General features: G+C 40.8%; 1 protein-coding gene across 4 annotated transcripts in view; it reads right to left on the minus strand.

Moving 5' to 3' along the window:
* Positions 1-2,033: 2,033 nt before the first annotated feature.
* The window catches only part of KIF13A (kinesin family member 13A), a 106,178-nt gene continuing 87,428 nt past the window's right edge, over positions 2,034-20,783 (minus strand). For 2 of the 4 annotated variants that reach the window (XM_064161032.1, XM_064161031.1), the window contains 11 exons: positions 20,384-20,508; positions 19,382-19,558; positions 17,261-17,353; positions 15,569-15,721; positions 15,108-15,185; positions 13,620-13,667; positions 12,494-12,605; positions 11,619-11,770; positions 10,972-11,076; positions 4,665-5,763; positions 2,034-3,569 (listed from right to left, as the gene is read on the minus strand). In XM_064161032.1, coding sequence (XP_064017102.1) covers positions 3,286-3,569; positions 4,665-5,763; positions 10,972-11,076; positions 11,619-11,770; positions 12,494-12,605; positions 13,620-13,667; positions 15,108-15,185; positions 15,569-15,721; positions 17,261-17,353; positions 19,382-19,558; positions 20,384-20,508 — 2,426 coding nt within the window. In that variant the 3' untranslated portion in view covers positions 2,034-3,285. The remainder of the gene's footprint in view (positions 3,570-4,664; positions 5,764-10,971; positions 11,077-11,618; positions 11,771-12,493; positions 12,606-13,619; positions 13,668-15,107; positions 15,186-15,568; positions 15,722-17,260; positions 17,354-19,381; positions 19,559-20,383; positions 20,509-20,783) is intronic. The other 2 variants (XM_064161034.1, XM_064161033.1) reach the window with 1 other exon arrangement.

Here is a 20,783-nt window from a genome sequence, read left to right on the forward strand (position 1 = left end):
TGTAACATACCAACTCAAGAGAGATAAAGGTCCCTAAAACACGGGGAGGGGCAAAAGGCAGGTCTCAGCATATCACAATTGCTCTTTTAAGCCTAATCCCTGCTCACCAGACCACATGACTAAGGGGCAGCTCCTGCCTCAGACTTGGCCCCTGGTACAGGGCACAGGGAGCGAGTGGCTGGAGGGCAGCAGAAGAGAACCCCCAGAGGTTGCTCCTGGGGGCACGCAGCCTACACTTCCTTTTATTACACAGCTTGGTGGCACTTACTTCACCATTACAGCATGCAAGTCTCTGCACCTCCAGTTGCAAACGCGAAGGAAGATTTTTGTGAGGGAGTCTTTCGGGGCCACCAGCAGGACTGACCGAACGCTGCTTTTGCTTGCCGGATCGAGTGCTCTGGCTGCAGCTCCAGGAGGGCCTGTATGCTTGAAAAAACATCGTGAACAGAGGATAGCATGATCTCATTTAGCACTGTCACAATTCTGATGGTCAAAATGAGGTAATTTTTCTGGACGTGGAAAACCACTGAGATGACAGATTTGTTCCAGCAGTGGAGACAAATGAGGGCCTGGCTCTGCCCAACGTTATTCAGTACCATTGGTGGAGCTGGCTTGTTGGGGGTTTTTTTTGTAGATCAAGTTCTTGGTATGGATTGTACATCCTGGTTACTAGGCAGTGTATTTTAGATACTGTTTAAGGTAATGTAAAAATACCCCAAACCAACAAAAAAGGCAGTCTGCAGCTGGATTATCACCGCTGCTTTCTTCCACTGATTACAAAGTTCCAGACAGCAAACTGCAAGTCTAACATTACTAATAGGAAACCTACTTCTGTATCTATGTACCATGTGTCCATTGCCACATTATCTCATCATACTCATTGGATATGCTCCCTCTAATTTTAAATTAACCCAGGTTGGCAAAAGTACAGGCCTCTCCATAGTAACAAAAGTCACGACAGCAGTTAATGCAAAACATGCACCACACAAAAGGTAAGCTGGCTTGTTTAGGTTTCTCTGGCATGAACAGACTGTATACCCCAAGCAGTAAAACTAGTCTGGTGTTTAAGCAATCGCGTGCTGCATTCACAAAGGTCTGAAACCATGAACTACCCTGTTTGGCCAATACAAACCTGGTACCAGTGCTACACTTTTGCCATAAGGAAATGGCCACGGTGACTTTAAAAATTGCTTGTAGTGGCCTTGCACAAATGTTCATGTGAGTGTGGATTTTCTAAAAGCCATCATAGACAGATTATAGTGTCTAAAACTAAGACTGTAGTGTTGCATGGTTTTGGATCATCTGTGACTGGTATCACACTTCATGCAGAACTATTTTTTCTATTATGGCAGTTTCCTCCAGCAGTAGTATTATCAAGGCAACAAGAATAAGTCTACGTGGACACCAGAAGTCTGAAATCTTCTGCAAGGATATGTGTTCCACCAAAATCAGTTAACACATCCTGTCTGAGAGGAGCCCAAAGCTCTCTCAAGGGCAAGCACACCAAACTTTGCACGACCTGCTTTCACCACCCCTAACATGTTACTCTCTCAGCTGCCAACTATGTTCATAGAATCAAACAGATTGGAAGAGACCTCCAAGATCATCCAGTCCAACCTATCACCCAGCCCTGTCCAAGCAACTAGACCATGGCACTAAGTGCCTCATCCAGTCTTTTTTTGTACTCAGCCACTGCATTCACATATTTAGCAATGACTCTGTCTTGTCTGTCTTCCAAGAACTTGTCCCCTCTCCCCTTGACCCACATAACACCATTCTCTGGCAGGAGTTCCTCAGCTCTGCTCTCCCTCAGATAAAGGACAGGGAAAAGTACCAAGTGAGGAATGTGTATCCACAGGGCCTGCTATTCTCCTCTCACCACCGCATAAACCAGTGTTAAAACAGGTTAATACCACCCAGCCTTCCACTCCAATCGCACAGTCCTTCAGCATTTTCACAAGGTACTTTGCAGCTAAAATCCAAGTTACCATTTCACCATGAAATCTAATCATACCAAATAGAAGAAAACACTATTCTTTTAAATCCCAAGTAAACAGTCTGTATTCTAACACACAATAGGTCTGTACCAATTAAATACAGTATGGCAGTATATAAATTACAGTTCTTTACAGTAAATTGTAAAATATGAAAGTCTGCTTACTGTACACAACAATCAAAGAAAGAACAGCAGCTTTTCAGTAAGGTCCCAGGTATCTCACTCACTCACTTGCTAAGGAACAAAGAACAGATACAGCAGGCCATTCACTTCACTCTTTTTTTTTTAACCATGTTACTTTACAAATATCCAGAACACTTGTACAGGCATCTACAGTATCTACATGTGGAACAACCTTTGTAGGAATTCATGAGCACCAGACATAAATCCCTCCATCATTCCCATTATTAAAATAAATTTTACAGATTAAAATTACTTTAGCAGGTTCTATTTCATCTTGATAATAACCAGCAAGTAACAAGTGCAAAGTTTGCAGTCATGATCCATTCACTGCTTCTTTGTTTCTCCATTTCCCCCCTACTGCCAAAAAAACCCCAACCCCTCTCACCCCCCTAAAGTTGTCCTCTCACCCCTTGCAGTAATACTGTTTCTGCAGTCAAACTGCCTGGCTGGCCAATGCTAACATATAAAATGCCAGACATATAGCTTCAGGCATCGTTAATCACTTCCATTCACTGCCAAGTCAGCACAGTGGCAGGCCTCTAGGAAGACAAATATACGAAGCAGTTGGATATTTCAGTGTGCTTAAACACAGAACATAAGGCTGCACGGTGCCCAGTGACTAGAAGAAACGTGGCACCAAGTCATCAGTTAAAACATTTACAATAGAAAGATAGAAACAGCAAATTTGTCAGTCTAAAACAAGTTCTTTGGTAATTAAGAACAGCAAAGTGTAGCTTGCTTTTTTTTTTTTTCAAATATGGATTTTCATCCTGCTTTTTCCCACAATAAAATATGTTTTTGTTGTTTAAAATATATCTCCCAAGTTGTTGTGTAACAAATAGTCCAGTACCTCAGTTATCTACAGATCAGCCTTAACTGTATTTTAGTGTGCAGCCACGTCTGCCTACTGGCAGACGTACTATAGATACACATTCATATATATATATAATATATATATATATTATTTATAAAAAAATTAGAGAATTAAGTCGAGGACTCTAGAGAATACACATTCCATATGGACAGATTAAAATGTACAATAGCTTCCAAAATCCATAAAGTTTCCTACACAGTGATGCGTGTAGTAAGTGCAAAAATACTGCAGTTTAGTTAATCCAAGATTTCCTGTTTTCCTGTTTCCGAGAAAAAGGAGAAGCTGCTGCGTCTGCTGAATGGTGGAGGACTTCTGTTGAAGGAGCAGGTGATGAGCCTGGAAGCATAGAATTTTTCCGTTTCTCTGAAGTGGAAGAAGATGCCTGAGACCGTGAAGTGCTACTCCAGTTCCTCGCGGAAGCTGGCGCTTTGCTGAGGCGCCCGGGCCGAACAAAGACACCGTGGCGTGGTTTGCAGTGGAAGTACTCTCTGCCTTTCACAGTTCCATCGTGCTTCCCTTCAATGAAAATACACACACAGGATTAGTTGTTGGCATTTCATTAGCACACACAAATGTAGTCTTGAAGTGTGAATATGTTAAAAAGCCTAACATTACACAAACCAAATCATCCTCAAAACCACCTGCTTACAAAGCTTAAAATTTAGCTGCCAGAGAAAATAACAGATATTAACACCAGAAAACTACACACAACTATCTTTTTAAAGATCTGACACATTTCTGCAGGAGTCTCTTAATGATTGCAGTGTGCATTGACCTTCTGACTCACACTCCAACTTCAGTTTGAAAGACAGTTGGGGATTGCTTAGCCTGGAGAAAAGGGTCCAGGAGGGACCTTACTGTGGCCTATCAGTACTTACCAAGGGCATGCAAGAGTGATAGGGACAGACCTTTTAGCAGGGCCTGCTGTTACTGGACAAGGGGGTGATGGTTTTCAATTAAAAGATGGGAGATTTAGACTAGATACAAGGAAGGGTGGTGAACACTGGCACAGGCTGCCCAGAGAGGTACAAGCCCCATCCTTAGAAACACTTCAGGTAAGGTTGGATTGGGCTCTGAGAAACCTGATCCAGTTGCAGATGTCCCTGCTCACTGTATGGGGGTTGGACAAGATGACCTTCAAAGGGCCCTTCCAAACCATCCCAGGATTCTATTGTATGAAAAGCTGCACTCTGTAATTAAGCTTTCCCCAGTAGAAAAAAAAAATATTTCTGTCTGTATCTGAAGGCTACAGATGGCAAATCTATTTAACAAGGGGTGTCCACTGTGACTACTGACCATGCACAAGCATGTTGATATTTTTAAGCTCTATTTGTTTCTCTTATTTATAAAAATGAATGAATATCAACAGGAACTACCACAACATGCAAAAACATGAGTCTGCAAAAAGCAAGAGCAGGGCTTGAAGACAGCAAAAAACTAATCCTGAAGTGATGTATCCCTACAAACAGAAAGGATGGAACACCATGTATCAGATTCTAAGACTATATATGAAACTAGAAGTATTTCCCAAAAGCAGACAGCAGATTGTTTAGCTTTAAAAAAAATCACACTAACTGCATAGATAACTCAGACCATATTTAGTCTTCTTACCCATCTGAATGTTCAGTTCAACTCCAACCCAGATTCCAGCAGAAAAATCCACTGTTCCAACGTATCTCACTGTGCCCATCTTATTGCTTCCAACACAGACCTGTTCGCCCACTGCCACCCAGCTAGGCAAAACATGAGCTTGATCTGCAGAAGCACCTTCTTCACAATCAGAACTATCCAAGCGGTCCTTCCCAATAACATCATCCATGGAAGCATCAGGATAAGTCTCAGGGTCTGCAGTCTCTTCTACTGGAATAGAATACAAAGGGCTTTCCACAGTATCTGCAAGTCGATTGCCTGCCACTGCTGCAGAGCCCAGCTGGCCCATGCACAGGCTCTGCTCTTTGTCAGTGCTTTGGGGCACCCCCAAGGAACTTGTTCCATTAGAGGACACAAGGGAACACAACTGTGGAGCTGTGGAATGGTCAAAGTCCTTTCCATCTTCGACACCCATGAACTCTGTAAAGGAGTGGTCTTCCAGAATGTCTGTCACATGCTCAACTGTTGCTTCACGTGCTGAAAATTCAATTTTATGACTGGTATTTTTGCCACCCGAGGAACTTAAAGCTGAAAGTGATGCAGCTCTGGGTAACTGCTGAGAGTCTCTGTCAGTAGCATCAATAGACAGTGGTACTTGTCCCATTAAGGCACTGCTTTCTTTCAGTGGTAACACAGGTAACTTCTCTCTTGATAACTCCTTTTCTGCCTCTCGATATTCCTTGCTCAAAGATCTTGCATCAAGTGCAACAGATGATCCGGAAGGATCATTAGAGTCCAGCTCCTTTGTGTGGCTGGCTAGCTGGTCTGTGCTATCACTACAGGGAACAAGCATGTCAGACAGGGTAGCATTAGAGGCACTGTGGGAAAAGTAGCCACTAGTAATACTGCTAGTGGTAGGGCTACGGGATACCTCTTTCTCAAGAACACGTGAACTCAAGAAGTCTGACTTAGGAGAAAACCAGTCTCTGCTCTCCAGGCTAGCATTGTAAACACTGAAGTCAGCAAACTCCTCTGGTACATAAGGCTGGAAATTTTGAAAACTTTGTGGACTTAGCTTCTTATTGATGGCCTCCAACTCACTGTCTTCCTCCTCAGAGTCCTGCAAGAGAAGAGAGTTGCATGGGATTAGGAACCTAGAAGAGTAAAGTTTTCAAAATAAACAAACCTTCCTTGATTTTTGTCTTTCTGAAGGCAGAGAAAGAGATATGTTGAATATTCTTTAATTGAAGAACTGGAAAGAGCTGCTGAGAACATATCCTGACTACACTGAGCTGTTCTATTTTCAGAAAACAGCAGATAAATTCTAAACAGTTCAGAAAACTAAGTAAAGTTCAGCATAAGGAAAGCTCCCAACATGAAAAAGTTGTACATTACATACTTTCACTTTTGAAGGCATGTATTATCACTTTTCCCTCATAACTTAGACTAACTAAGCCTTCTGAGGATAGTTCATAAAGGTAACTGACTACTTAACAAGACAACCAACATAAAAAGAAGAGGCCTTGCAAAGTGTCCAGTGCAATACTGATTACTTAACTACCGATTATTGGAAAGTTCCCTGCCCAGTGGGATTTTCTATTAATCTGACACCAGCGAGTTTTAGTAATTTTGGTTACCTTTAGCTGTCACACCTGAACACCTGAACCATGTTTGAAAATGACAGAAAAGGATTAAATATTACACAGTCTTCAGGGAAGCATTTTTGTACAGACACGTGTATTTGGAGGGAAGTAACCTGGCAGACTTTAGAGGTAGCTCCCTGAATTCCCCTTTGATGAGAAGTTGTGATTGCACTGTGACCAGCCCACAAAAGTGTTTTTTACAGAGCCCAGCTGAGGCTGAGGACTTCTGCCTGTCGAGATGTCTCTGAGAAAACCCCAGCAGCATATCTGTGCTTCTCTCCCAATGTACAATACTGCAAGTAGAACCTCATATGGGTGCTTTTTAAGTACTTTGCTTTTCATCAATGTATTTCTTATACATATATATATAAACATATGTATATATACATGTGTATCTATGTGTACACACACTTCTGTATGAAAAGAATGGTTCTTTTACAGCAAATCCCAAATGAAAAGAACACCATCCAGAAAAATTACAACTGATGAAGTACTTAAGCTGAATCAAAATTACCAATATTGATTTTTTTTTGTTAGCAGTGCAATCAGTATCTGAAGAAGGTGCCTCTATTTGTCTAAGAATATCTGACAAATCCAACCAAATTCCAGGTTATAAATATTTGCTGAAGTAAAGCCTTGGAATCCTTTGTTTACTAGTTTTCACAGATCTGCTTCAGAGCTGTTTTTCATATAGAAGTTGGAAGAAGGCTTTGACATTATTTCTGTCAGTGGAGTGACAGTGTTATGAAGTGTCACATAAGACTGCTGAGATGATTTATATTATTGAAGACCTTGCTCTTGCAATATGAAATCTACAGGCAGTTCCTTTAAAAGGTAAAACCCATACAGTCTTTACTGAGACAATGACTATGCTTCCAAGCACTAAAGTGTTATGCAAAGCATCTTTTTGCATTTTGGGGTACATCTGTTTGCTCATCTCTGAGGGGCCTTTTCTCAATAACTCAGTTTACTTCTTCCTTCTTACCTTTATTACTTATACTCAGTTAAGTTTTCCTCTCAGCAGAACCTTGTAGTTTGTTGTTCTGAAAATACTAAAGCTTGAGTGTTCATAAAATATGGTGAGTTTAAGATATAACATGAACTCCAAACCAGTAAGTGTTTAATGAAGGATTTCTAGTGGATACTAGCTAAACATGAAACCAAAAGGCATGTTTCTCCTTCAAATCCTGCAAGAGTCCTCATTTGACTGAAAAAAGAAGAAATAAAAATAGCACACAGGGGCCCCTGTTCAAAGTCAGATAGGATAAGGGGTGCTATCAGTGAAAAATGGCTGTGCTGACACACAGATGTTGGTGAAAAGTCAAGCAAGTAACCACACTGCCAGTGGTATATCATTCCATGGTTATCTATCATGACAAATACAAAAGCTAAACCATGTGGAAGCAGGCTTACTACTAGAACTTGGATTGTGAAGAGTGCTGCAGATAGGTGACAAGACACCACCTTGTGACAGATAAAAGGTGGCCCTTGTGGGGACAAGATTTCCTTTTAAGACTCCTCTTGAGCTTCCCAACTGGAAAATGCCAGAACAAAGCAATTTCAGGGTTCTTCAAATTCCTGTGGATGTAAGATATGGGGGAAAAAAATGCAAATGACCTTGTGCTGCTCAGTCTACTTGCAGAAATAAAGATAAAATCCTTGAAAAAATGGTAAAGAAACTGTAGCCACTTCCTTGAGAAGTAACAAAAAAGACTATAAATGAAAAATGGATTTAAGAACTGGTAACAGTAAGAATGTGTCTGTAAGGACGGAGGAAATCAAAATCTATTAAGAAGAGAAGCAAAGTCAACAAGAACACAGAGCACCTTCCCTACAACTGCTTTGTAACAAACATACTGTGTCATCAGAAGTATCTGAGTTTTCAGATCCCTAAGTTACAGCTCTCAACTTCAAAGATATTAGTTCCCATTTTGCTATTTTAAAGCTCAGTAGTACTGAGTGGTTGCATCAGCAGTGCTTCAACTGTCATTGCACACTAGGAGGACTCACTCTTAAGGCAGACCCCTCTTAGACATGTTAAATACAGGCAGTGTTCAAACATGCTCAATATGAAAACAGTTCAGACTAGGAGGACTTACTCTTAAGGCAGACCCCTCTTAGACATGTTAATTACAGGCAGTGTTCAAACATGCTCAATATGAAAATAGTTCATCTGATCTTAACATGTCCACTGTACACCGGTGTTGTGGAGAGCATGCCCTGATGTCACACTCTTGAAATAAGGACAATATTAAATGAAGTACTAGCTGAAATTTTAGGTCAAAATCTCTATTCCAGGCCTAATGAATAAAACTATTTTTTAACTGCCTTTTTTTCTTGTCTTCCTTCAACAGACATGTTTGGAATATAGAAAAAAAGTTAAGAATAGATCCCAGAGAAACATGAAAAAAGAGCCAAACATTTTTATGCCTATTTACATGCAGAACATTCATCTAGTTACAATTATCAGCTTCCTGTATGTTTAGTCACTTTATTTCTATTGCTTTTTTTACATGCTGTAAGCTGCAGGTGAACATTACACCTGAAGCAGTACCAGTCGTCCAGTGATTAATTAGGAGTGTGAGGCTCTGTACCTTCAAGCAATCATTTACAGTATTGATTAATGTGAAAACTTCACTACAAGTCAGCTAGAGAGGAGACAGCTAAGTTTCATGCAGAGCTGCAACACTGCTCTAGTGTAATCTCTGAGCTTGTTCTGACAGCACCTTTCATTCAGATGTGTGAAACTTATACTACAGTTTAGTTGACACATAGGCTTGGGTCAGCTCTGAAGAATGTGAGGTAGTCTGTGAAGTCTACAACTCAAAGGCTTTCTCCCTAAAGGGGGAAAAAATGCAGAAGCCATCATTTGATAAACCTGACACCATAAGCTGGAAGGGCTATGCAAAGCAACCTTTTCAACCTCCTCCCCACTAGTGGCTGCGAGTTCTTGCCTGCTTCCCTGGTACTCACTCGAGTGTCTGAAAGGTGATCAAACAGGGGAGCAGTTCCAAAGGAAACACGCCATGGGAAGTTTAGGTTGGATACTAGGAAAAACATTTTCACTGTAACAATGAAGCACTGGAACAGGCTGCCCAGAGAAGTGGTAGAATCACCATCTCTGGAAATGTTCAAAAACAATGTAGATATAGCAACGTGAGGTTAATGTGGAAACTGGCAATGTTAGGTTAATGGTTGGACTCATCATGGAAGTCTTTTTCAACCTTAAAAGATCCCATCACTCTTAAGAAATGTCACTCTATGGTAGTATAACCATCAGCTTCCTTGATCTGACTTCCTGTGGAACCAAACAAAAGGTATGTTGATGCAAGGGATAAATTAGTGCAAGGGTAGGAGCGAGCAGCTGGGAACTGAAGGAAGGGCTCTTTCCAGGGCACTGTTGGCTAGAGTAGGTTTATGCTGTTCAGCCAGTTAGCTCCATTGTATTTAGAAAATTGTGGTCCAGGACATTGTCCTTTTCCAGCTCTGAATGCTTCTGCTTATCTTTGGAAAACAGGACAGGAAAATGGTTAATTCAGGGCATACATGGGGTGGGACTCCAAGGGACTAAAACTGCCCTGAAGTTGCTAGGAAAATCTGTGCAACAGGTTTTTTTCCAAGGGATGTTTTTCTACCAACTAGAAGAATTTGTCTTCCAAATACCTTCAGGCTTCATACCACCAGTGACTCAGTGTGAGTCAGCACATCAGCTACCCTATGGAAAATTAACATGACTGAGAATAGAACAGCTGCTATGCTTCAAGTATATACACCAGAATACTCAGGATACTTTGTTACAACAACCTACAAAAGAGCATTAAAAACCCAGAGGAGATTTTTTTAATAGCTTGGCTATATGCTAGAAATGGAAATAACTGTTGAATGGGAAGAAAATGTCAGTAGCACTTTGTGGTAAGAGAGGCCTGCAATACTTAGAGGAAATAATAGGAAGGGTCTGCATTTGAAATCTAAAGCTCTGATTAAAGCAAGTATTTACAGCCATGTTCAACAGCCCAAAACCTGAATCCACCACACAGCAGAAACAATGATACACCCTTTGTTGAAGTAGCAGTGAGAACAGGATTTGGCAGGTGAAGATTAAAATAAAAGCCCTCCACCTCAATTCACCACTTGAATCACAAGGAAGACAGGATGCAGGTTAATTAAGAGTGGCAATCTTATTTTAGTCTTATTACTTCCAAATGAGGCAATGAGATTTTTTTTAGTGTACCCACACCTAAATGTATAGTTACTTACACCAAAGGGTAGCATTCCATTTACTCTGGGGTATAGTCACAAAATCTGGGTAACATACAAGGTACATTAGAGCGACAATAACATGGATCACTAAACCACCTTTTACTTGATCACTTGTGCCTTGTAAAAAAAACAAAGCCTCCCATCTCGTGCCCACCCCACAAGACAAACCACATATAATAAACAAAACCAAAAAACCAAAAGCCAAAACAAGAATAAATGCAAAACCCCGAGTTAGTTCAAATGCAACAGACTTGCAAGCCAAGCAAGCAACTGTACATTATAAGCATTAGTTACAAACAATTACAAGTGATTACACCCACATTACACTTTTTTTCTACTGCAGGAGCAAAAGTGCCTGTAGCCCACCATTAAACGACCCTAAGCCCACCACCAGGCCTTGTAACAGAAACTGGTACAGAACTTACAATCTTTTCCTCATGTATGCTATTGCTTTCTACAGGCATGCTGCTGGCATGACTTCCTGAAGGCACCACACAGCCAGTGCCATGCACCTGAGATGAAGGCATGCTCTGCAAAGGTTAAGACACACAACACATCACACAAACCACAATTCTGACCACGGCACTACATGTATGCAAGTTAGAAAGGCATGAAGTCATGATGAAAGCAGAACACGTGTGCTGGCCATATATATATGTCAAAATTCAAGCTGATAGGTAGAGAAACTCTCATCTCATCAGAGTTTTAGGCTGAGGAATACAGGTCAGAATCATAACCACTCTAGAACACTGTTTCTCAGAATTGTTTGGAAAAGCACACCAACTTCTCATTGGAGAATTAAAAAAAATACTGTTACTTTTAAAATAAGACAGGAGCACCCCGTGAAGAACACTTACCAGAAAGTGAAAACCCCCTCAGTGTTTTGGGTTAAAAACATATGCCAAAACACCACCACATTTGAACAGCATGGTTAAATTTACCAGAGAATTACAAAATTCTAATGCAAGAGATGCATGCTGCAAACCATTAGCAAAGTGCACACACACACAAAAAAATCACTCATTTTCCTTTAAAAAACAAGAGAACAAACCAGGTGGTTTTCAAAGATTACCTCTTGACTAAGCAGAGGTCTGCTTTCAAGTGGGGTCTTCCTTTTATGTTCCTCCTTCACTGGCATTAAGGGCTTGAAAAACTTTGGTGGCTGAGGAGAAAATGCTTTAAAAGGGCTGGCCATTAAAGCATGGGAATTCTCTGCTACGACACCTAGGTAAAAAAAAGCAAAAACATTTCAGTCCTTCATCTCTCAGCTACAAGAGCATCATTTGAAGTAACTGAAGGTTAAGTGAATGAATCAGGCAAGTTGCTGGCTACAGAAAAATGTCAAAATTTTGGTATTCAACCACTTGTCCAAACATAAGAGAACAGAACTCAACAAGAGATTATGCCCCTGTACAATTGTGACCAGCAATTGTGCACACCCAGGATGATCAGTGAGGAAATTATAGACAAGGGAGCAACGATCTGTCCCACTTAACTGCAGCAGTAGCTCTACATGTAATATCCTGATCAAGAACAGCGTGTTAGTTAGACCTGAAAGCCACCTGTGACACACTGATATGGCAGAGCAAGTATGCACATCATGTAAAGAACTTGCAAACGGCACCCCTCCCACTTTAACAAAACATCTTCATTTTCAGAGTCATAAAATAACAATGTCTCTTTTCTCTTCCCACTGTTTTGATTCTCATTTAGCTTCTTGTTCTGTCTTTCTCTTGGTTTTCTGGCCAGCCACAATTTCCTGTCCTTTCTTGAGTGTCTTCATGCATTTCTCCCTTTATCCCTACTTCCAGATTATGTTCTGCTGCTAAAGCAAGAAGCTGGATAATGCAGTTAGGAGGAAAAAACACTGAGAATTTAATTTTCAGTTTGATGCAGTAATTAAGAAATGACAAACATTGTCATTATGTATATACTTTAAAATCTCACCACTGCTATCTTTGCTTTTTCGAGGTGACTCCCTGGGTAAGGTACCATAGCATGATACATCTTGGTAACTGGAAGAACAGTCAGATATATCTAGGTGACTTTCAGACCAACCCTAAGAAACAAAAATATAGAAATATGCATGTTGATTCAGGCAAACGTGAAAAAAATCCATAGGTAGAAACTCAAATGTAATTTACAAAACAAAAACAAACAAACAAAACTCAACCCAGCCCCAAGACCAAACATACACATAAAAACAGCCCAGAACTGAAGGAGTGCCAAGTCACTGACTTAAGACAATCTTCTATCACAAAGGATTGTTTAGAAGCTAATTAGCTTTTCAACGAAGCATATTAAATTTTCTTTGCTCTTCTTAAATAGCAGTTCCTACAATTCTAATATGACAAGCAGAGAAGAACAAGAAGGATTCTGCACCCCTCAGTTCCACAAGGACAGAGAACTGCTTGAAAGCGTCCAGCACAGAGCCATAAAGACGATTAAGAGAGTGGAGCACCTCCCTTATGTTGAAAGTCTGAGGAAGCTGGGTCTCTCTAGCTTGGAGAAGAGGACACTGAGAAGTGACCGTAGTAATGTTTAATAAGTATCTGAAGGGCAAGTGCCAGGACAATGGAGCCAGCTCTTCTCGGAGATGTCCAATGATAGGACAAGGGGCAATGGGTGTAAACTGGAGCAAAGAAAGGTCTATGTGAACATAAGAAAAAACTTTCTCACTGTGAGGGTGACAAAACACTGGAATGAGCTGCCCAGAGAGGCTGTGGAGTCTCCTTCTCTGGAAACATTCAAAACCTGACTGGATGAACTGTGTTCTTGTGTGATCTGCTCTAGATGATTCTGCCCTAGCAGGAGGGGTTGGACTAGATGATTTTTCAAGGTCACTTCCAACTCCTAACAGTCTGTGATTCTGTGTGACTATTCAAAATAATACATAATTAGTGCAGTGTTATTACAAAATATTACGTAATCACTGGGAAAAAATACTGTTTGGCTTTGTTTGTGGGTTTGTTTTTGGGTTTGATTTTGTTCCCCCCTGTCATTTCTCAAATTCTTTAGAGAGGAGAGAATTGAAGTCTGAGAATGTGTACCATTTGTTCTCACATCTACATACCTTATCATCTTCATCACAGGCAGAAAGATCTAACCGGCTACAGGATACCTGCAGAACAAGAGGCAGAGTGACAAAATGTCTACCTTTTACTTACAGACTATAATGCCTTGAGGAAACACTCTGATCACTTAGTCCTAACAGCTTTTATGTCTTTTCAGTTAAGATTATTTATATGTATGTGCCATATGAGGAAGCAATAGAAGAATACAGAAGATAAACCCAAAATGGAAAACTATCCCTTAATATTAGGAAAAAACATAAAGGGACTTTGCAGGCAAAGTAATATGAATCAGGGTGACCATTACCCTAAATTACATCCAAAATGAGAATCCTTAGAGAAAGAAAAGAGTTCTGACTTAGTCCTGTTCTGATAGGGCATAAATCCTGCCAGGCCGGTTTAGCCCTTGCTTTCCTCCTCCTGTTGTGGGTCCAGGAAGGTCAGTCATATAAGCAAAGCCTTGAGGGCTAGGGGCTTAGTACCACATGTCAGGTGCCTTGTGCTGCCCATCAACATGCCTGTGTGGCCAAATGAGGCACGAAGCTTTGAATTCATTGGCCAAAACAATGGTGTTAGTGCCTATTGGCCAGTTTGATTTTCAAAATGAAGTATTTAAAAGGGGGGTGATTTAGAAACAGTGTATTTCTGCTTTCCTGCCTTTCTGCCTCTGTGCCTTCCTGCCCTTCCCCACTCACAGCTTGTTAACTGGGAATCAAGGCAGCCCTGTGTATGCAGCTAGCACTAGCAGCTCAGCAGCATCGACTCAGTTATTCTTCCTCTTCCTGGAACATAGAATCATAGAATCAACCAGGTTGGAAGAGACCTCCAAGATCACCCAGCCCAACCTATCCCCCAGCCCTATCCAGTCAACAAGACCATGGCACTAAGTGCCTCATCCAGGCTTTCCTTGAAGATCTCCAGGGAAGGTACCTCCATTTTCTGTTTTACCCTGGGATCACTATTGCAAGTTCCAGAAGTGTCTTTGGTACAGGAGACTTACTGAGGGACTAAAAAGCATCATGAGTACATATGCTGGAGTTAATGCCAAGACTCCATAAGCATAATTAGAATTTTTCCTGGTTTTGCATTACTATTTTCCAAGTTCTGATTGTTTAAACTGTTAATTCTGTGTTTATAAATACCCTTTGTGCAACTACTTCCTGTCGACTGAAAATCCAAAGAATCTCAGTGAATCGTCCTGATTTTTAAATATCAATAATAATAAAAATAATATTCATATAGGAACTAATATTCATAATGCATAACCAACTATTATTTTCCACTACACTTCCCATTTCCCCCATCAACTCTGGTATCTCCCTACCTAGGGTGGACAGTTGTGCGAAGAAGTTTCGAGTGACTCATTTTCATTCTTGACAACTCTCCTACAGGTTGGTTAGTCCTAGATTTGAATGGTCATTACAGCAGCACACAAACAGCATGCCCTTGCCCCACTGGTGTTAGTTTAGCAGAGGATAAAGAGTCCTTACGTTGTGGACATTTGGAGTGCTGATGCTCCTGCGCATGTTTCTCGCTTTGGTGGAGAGTGCCTCTTTGACTGTGACTGCCTGCGTAAAGAAACAAAGAAACTAAAAACAATGACAGGGAATCCTCATGAGACAGGACAGAAACTTTTTAACGTAGCTAACAACAGCAAACGTAGCTTGTATTTACAATCCTTAATCTGCACACACAACCATCTAAATCTCTCCTTTGGTCTTTTCCTGTTCAAGGTTCTGTGTACTACAACATTGATAACTACAGTGACTAGAACCATCACTACTGAAATTGCCTATTACACAAAGGTACTCTTATATTTATCCATCCAATGTCCTCCGAGAGCTCCCAAACTAAAAAGCAAACGATGCTTATTATTTATTAAAAGATCAATCAGCTCTACTTGAATTCTCATAATCCAGTTCCAAAGGTACAAGAAGTGCCTTTTTCTTGCCTGTCTTAGTCGCTCAAGGCTCAAAATGTTCTCCACTTGCAGCACACCACGTGTGTATTTTTCAATGTAGGTTTCACCATCGGATGTCCCCTCATTTTCACTCCTTGCAGCCATCAGTGCCAAGGTCTCGCGGTCCTCGATTTCTTCTGTAGCCTAAGTGGCAAGTTACACCACTAAAGTTTATAAAAATTAAAGTCTTTTGTTTTTAATCTACTAATTCACTTTTTAGACTGTCTCAATCCAGAAATTGATTGAATCAATAATGCTTGACTCAATCAGTAGTTCTAATTATAATCAGCACAGGACTTTTCAATACAACTACAAATGACACAGAACTAAGAGGTTATGCTGGAAGAAGCTTTGCCCATTCACTGTAACCAAGGTACTTCTAGAATTAAACACACACAACCTGAAATTGCCTATGCTGGGGATTAACTAATGACAACCTCCTAAGCAAGTAAACATAGCTTCTCTCCCAAATCTTAGATATTCTGTGTGATTATTCCCTGGAGTTTACATTTTAATACTTCTGCAAAAACTGTGACAAATACATGGTGACAAGACTACTTTTATTTTCATTTGTACAGCTTGTTTGCCTTTAAAATAAACTCTGTAAATAGGTTTAGAATCTGTACAAGCTTTTTCTATAAAAAAGCAATTTCTATTCCTGTGAAGTAACTTTCTCAGCTATTCTGTTTTCACTGACTTGAATATCCCTCTAAGCATCATCTATATTGTCTTCACATGCACTAGTATGATTTCCAAAACAGCTCTACAAGTGCTCAGTTAAATGCTTCAAAAAGTAAACCCTCTATAGTTTCCAAGAGTTGAAGAACAAACAGGATCTTGCCACTGAGCTCCAGGATATGCACTTTAGCAAGCTGTCTCCTTTTAGCAGAACAGGACATTTACTTGATAGAATCATACAGAATGGAAGAGACCTCCATGATCATCCAGTCCAACCTATCACCCACCCCTATCCAATCAACTAGACCACAGCACTAAGTGTTCAAGAAGAGACTAGATGAAAGAAAAGACTGGATGAGGCACTTAGTGCCATGGTCTAGTTGACTGGATAGGGCTGGGGGATAGGTTGGACTGGATGATCTTGGAGGTCTCTTCCAACCTGGTTGATTCTATGATTCATATGATTCTATGATCTCCAGGGATAGCAACTCCACCACCTCCCTGGGCAGCCCATTCCAATGGCAAATCACTTTCTCTGGGAAGAACTCCTAATATCCAGCCTATACCTCCCCTGGTACAACTTGAGACTGTACCCCCTCACTCTGTTGCTGGTTGCCTGGGAGAAGAGACCAACCTCCACCTGGCTACAACCTCCCTTCAGGTAGTTGCAGACAGCAATGAGGTCACCCCTGAGCCTCCTCTTCTCCAGGCTAAGCAACACCAGCTCCTTCAGCCTCTCCTCATAGGGTTTGTGCTCCAGGCCCCTCTCCAGCTTCATCACCCTTCTCTGGACATGTTCCAGTATCTCAACATCTCTCTTGAATTGAGGGACCCAGAACTGGACACAGTACTCAAGGTGAGGCCTGTCCAGTGCTGAGAAAAGGGAAAGAATAACCTCCTTTGTCCTGCTGACCACACTGTTCCTGAAACAGTCAGTAGCACCCACTGCAGTGGGTCACTCTGTTCCCTTTTGTGAATTTACCAGAGAACCATGGCATAGTTTACCTTTGGTATATTGGAAACAATTTCATAGGTCACTCCACATGCATAATATATATTTTTCAAGGATATTCTCCTTTTCAGGCTCTGGGTAAAACTCTAGAAACAAAAATAGGTTTTCATTATTGTTTTGATAATGATTATTTATGACATCCTAAGAAGTAAGAGGCTGTAGTGTAAAAATTTGACCACAAAAGCACATTTTTCAGGACTTTTTAAATGTTAATCAGTCACAGACTTGTCAGTGTTGGAAGGGACTCCAAAGATCATCCAGCTCCAAGCCCCCCTGCCATGGACAGGGATATCTCAGACTAGACCAGGTTCCTCAGAACTCCAGCCAACATGGCATTAAAATCCTCCAGGGATGGGGTTTCACCACCATCCTGGGTGACCTATTCCAGTATTTCACCACCCTCATGGTGAAGAGCTTCTTCCTAACATCCAATCTGAATGCTCCATTCCTCCTAGTCCTATCATTACCTGACACCCTAAAAAGTCCCTCACCAGCTTTCCTGTAGGTCCCTTTCAGATCCTACAATAAGGTCTCCTTGGAGCATTCTCTTCTCCAGACTGAGTAACCCCAACTTTCTCAGTCTGTCTCCACAGGAGAGGTGCTCCAGCCCTCTGATCATCCTCATGGCCCTTGTCTGGACACATTCCAGCAAGTCCAGATCTTTTTTGTAATAGGTGCTCCAGACCTGGACATAGTACTCAAGGTGTAGTCTCACCAGAGTGGAGGGGGAGAATCATCTCCCTCGACCTGCTGGCTATGCTTCTCTGCATACAAGCCAGAATACAGTTGACTCTAGGCTGCATATTGAGCTTCTCATTCACTAGTACCCCCAAGTCCTTCTCTTCAGGGCTGCTCTCAAGTCAGCTGCTCTCGAGTCAGTCACTGCCCACCCTATATCGAAGCTTGGGATTGCTCCGACCTAGAGGTAGGAACCTGCACTTGGTCTTGCTGAACTTTGTGAGGTTGGTTTGGGCCCACCTCTCCAGCCTGTCAAGGTACCTCTGGATGGCATCCCTTCCATCCATTAATGATTCTTTCACTACTCTTTACAGCCCTGTATTCAAAGCTACACTGTTCAGTAAGTTTCTTCCTGCTAGGCATTGATGCTTTATCCTCCTGTAGTAACTTAACATAGTGAAAGCAGGACTGTAAGTCACTAACATAATTTCCCATTTTTTCAGCCACCTGCTAAGCAGGTAGAAAACACCTTTTGTAACAACAAAGCCTAACTCTGCTTTCTAGGCATCACTGAAATACTAAACCAGAGTTCTCACTGCTGTAATCACAAGCTCACCAAGTTTTGTTGTCAGGTTACTTAGCCCTTGCATCATTAACTCTAAACAACTTTCATCTAATAAGGGATTTTAGACAAAAGAAACTAGCAGAAGCCAATGCAACAAATGCAAAAAAAGAAGCATGAATTCTTCTGCCTGGCAATTGCTAGCACAACAGCTATTTCGTGCTCCCCTCACCCCCCCAGCTGCACTGCAAGAATCTGAATCAATTCTGAAATATGTTCTTGTTCTTAATCATCTGGAAAACAGAAAGGAGCATAACTTCAGAGAGCACCTCATTATCTAAATCTACAAAGCAGCGAAGCAAGAGGAACAGCAATCACTCTTGTTGCCAAAGAAAACACCTCAATCAAAACAATCACATTAAAGTGAGGGGGTAGAGAATGTACACATTTGAGTAATGGTGGGAATCAAGCCTAGTTTGCAACTGAGAGAGAGCAGCAAAGAGAAAATAAGAGATATGCTGAGCATCCTGAGGCCCAAAAGATGTTATTAGGAACAGAGTAGCTATAGTGACCTTGTATTAAAGTACTGCAAACTTCTCTGAATCAAAGAATATTTACAATTGTATAGGTAAGAAGGCATTTTTTGTGTATTTTTTTTAAACAGAAGCGTTTATTATACTGAGCCAAATCAGGTTGAAAAATGGACAATTCAAAGGAATGCACAGCTTCACTGCAACCTGTAAGGGCCTATTTTTCATTTGTCTTGATTTCAAAAGAATTGGAATGAGCAAACTTCCATGAAATGAAGCAAGCATCTAAGAAACCACATTCATAAAATCAAGGATATGAAACAAAACTAATAACATGATCTTACCTGTTTGTTGTAAATGTTGGCTGCAATCCTTTTGCGCAATACCAGCTCCATTGCAGCAGGGTGGCTGAGCTGCACAGTAGTCTTCACTATTAAGTAAATTCTCTCATTTTGAGGAGTTACCCTATTCAGGTGCACTGAATCATGGACAGAAGAGTCCCAAGCAGCAGTGGCTGAAACCTATGCAGACAAATTAAGTGCAGGAAGGAAAAAGAAATCAGAGATTTGGTTTCTCTATCAACTGACATAATTTGAAATTATTTAATGTAAGTAAAACAACTGAGAGAAAAATAAACTTAATTCAACAAAGTGGAGTCAAACCTCTTCATAGTAAGGAATTTATCAGAAGCAGCATAGAAGAAGTGATAAGATATTGGCAAAAACAACTGTGAACACAATCCCTGCACTGTGCAAATCCTGCCCCTAAAGGAAATCTTCACACAGCTGGAGACAGACAGGAAAGCAGAAGCAAGACTGGAGGAAGGAATACAAATCCTACTGCAACTGTAGTCAAGTTTATTAAATCTAATGTAGAATTTTCCATCTGTCTTGGATTAGGCTATAATGGCCCATACAGAATAAACATGTTCCCATCCTACAGAACATCTTTTCTCTTCCCCCCACCTCCTCCTCAGCTTTGGCATCCCATTTATTCTGGAAACGGTCTCTTAAGCAATGGCCTGAGCTGGCACAAAGCATGGAAGAAATGAGTTAAGATATTCTGAAAGGGATTCAGAACCCTTCATTTCCAACAGTTCCCAAACTTTATATGCATAAACCAGTGTACCACAAGGAAGAATGTTTTATTTAAAAATTAAGCTTGCCTAGTGTGCACAATGCACAAAATGTTTTTCTCTGAAGAATCAAAAGCCTGCAAGAGGAATGCTGAAAGGCACTTCTAAGCCAAAAAGGGAAAGATTAAATACATGCAAATAGAAAATAAAGCATAAGAAGAACATATTAATAAGCTGCAGTTGTGAAGAAGGAGGCTTGCTAGCAACTTACCTCATCATCACTGTGTCTTATGATCGGCAGATAAAAGAATGGACTCCCATGCTCCTTTGGTAGAATTGAGTTAACTCCTGATGCATGAGGACCTATAAGTTGTTCATTGGCACTCAGGTCATCAGCTAATGAAACAAGCATGCAAAGAATGAGAAAGTTTTATACCAAAGGATATCAATACAGAAAGGCAAAGTTAGAACACAATTTTGTAATAAAGTCTTAGCTGTATTTCACAGTACATTTAAGCCTAAGTCATCTTATTACTAGGCAGCATTTTGAAGGTAATTTCAGTATACAAAAGAAGGGAAGTAAAACCAGGCTGAGACTTATTCTCACATCACCATAACAGAATTCAGAACTATTTCTAGGTATACATAACATTTCTGGTTGGGTAAATTAA

Source organism: Pogoniulus pusillus, chromosome 21, assembly GCF_015220805.1.
Source record: "Pogoniulus pusillus isolate bPogPus1 chromosome 21, bPogPus1.pri, whole genome shotgun sequence".
Taxonomy (NCBI): Eukaryota; Metazoa; Chordata; class Aves; order Piciformes; family Lybiidae; genus Pogoniulus; species Pogoniulus pusillus.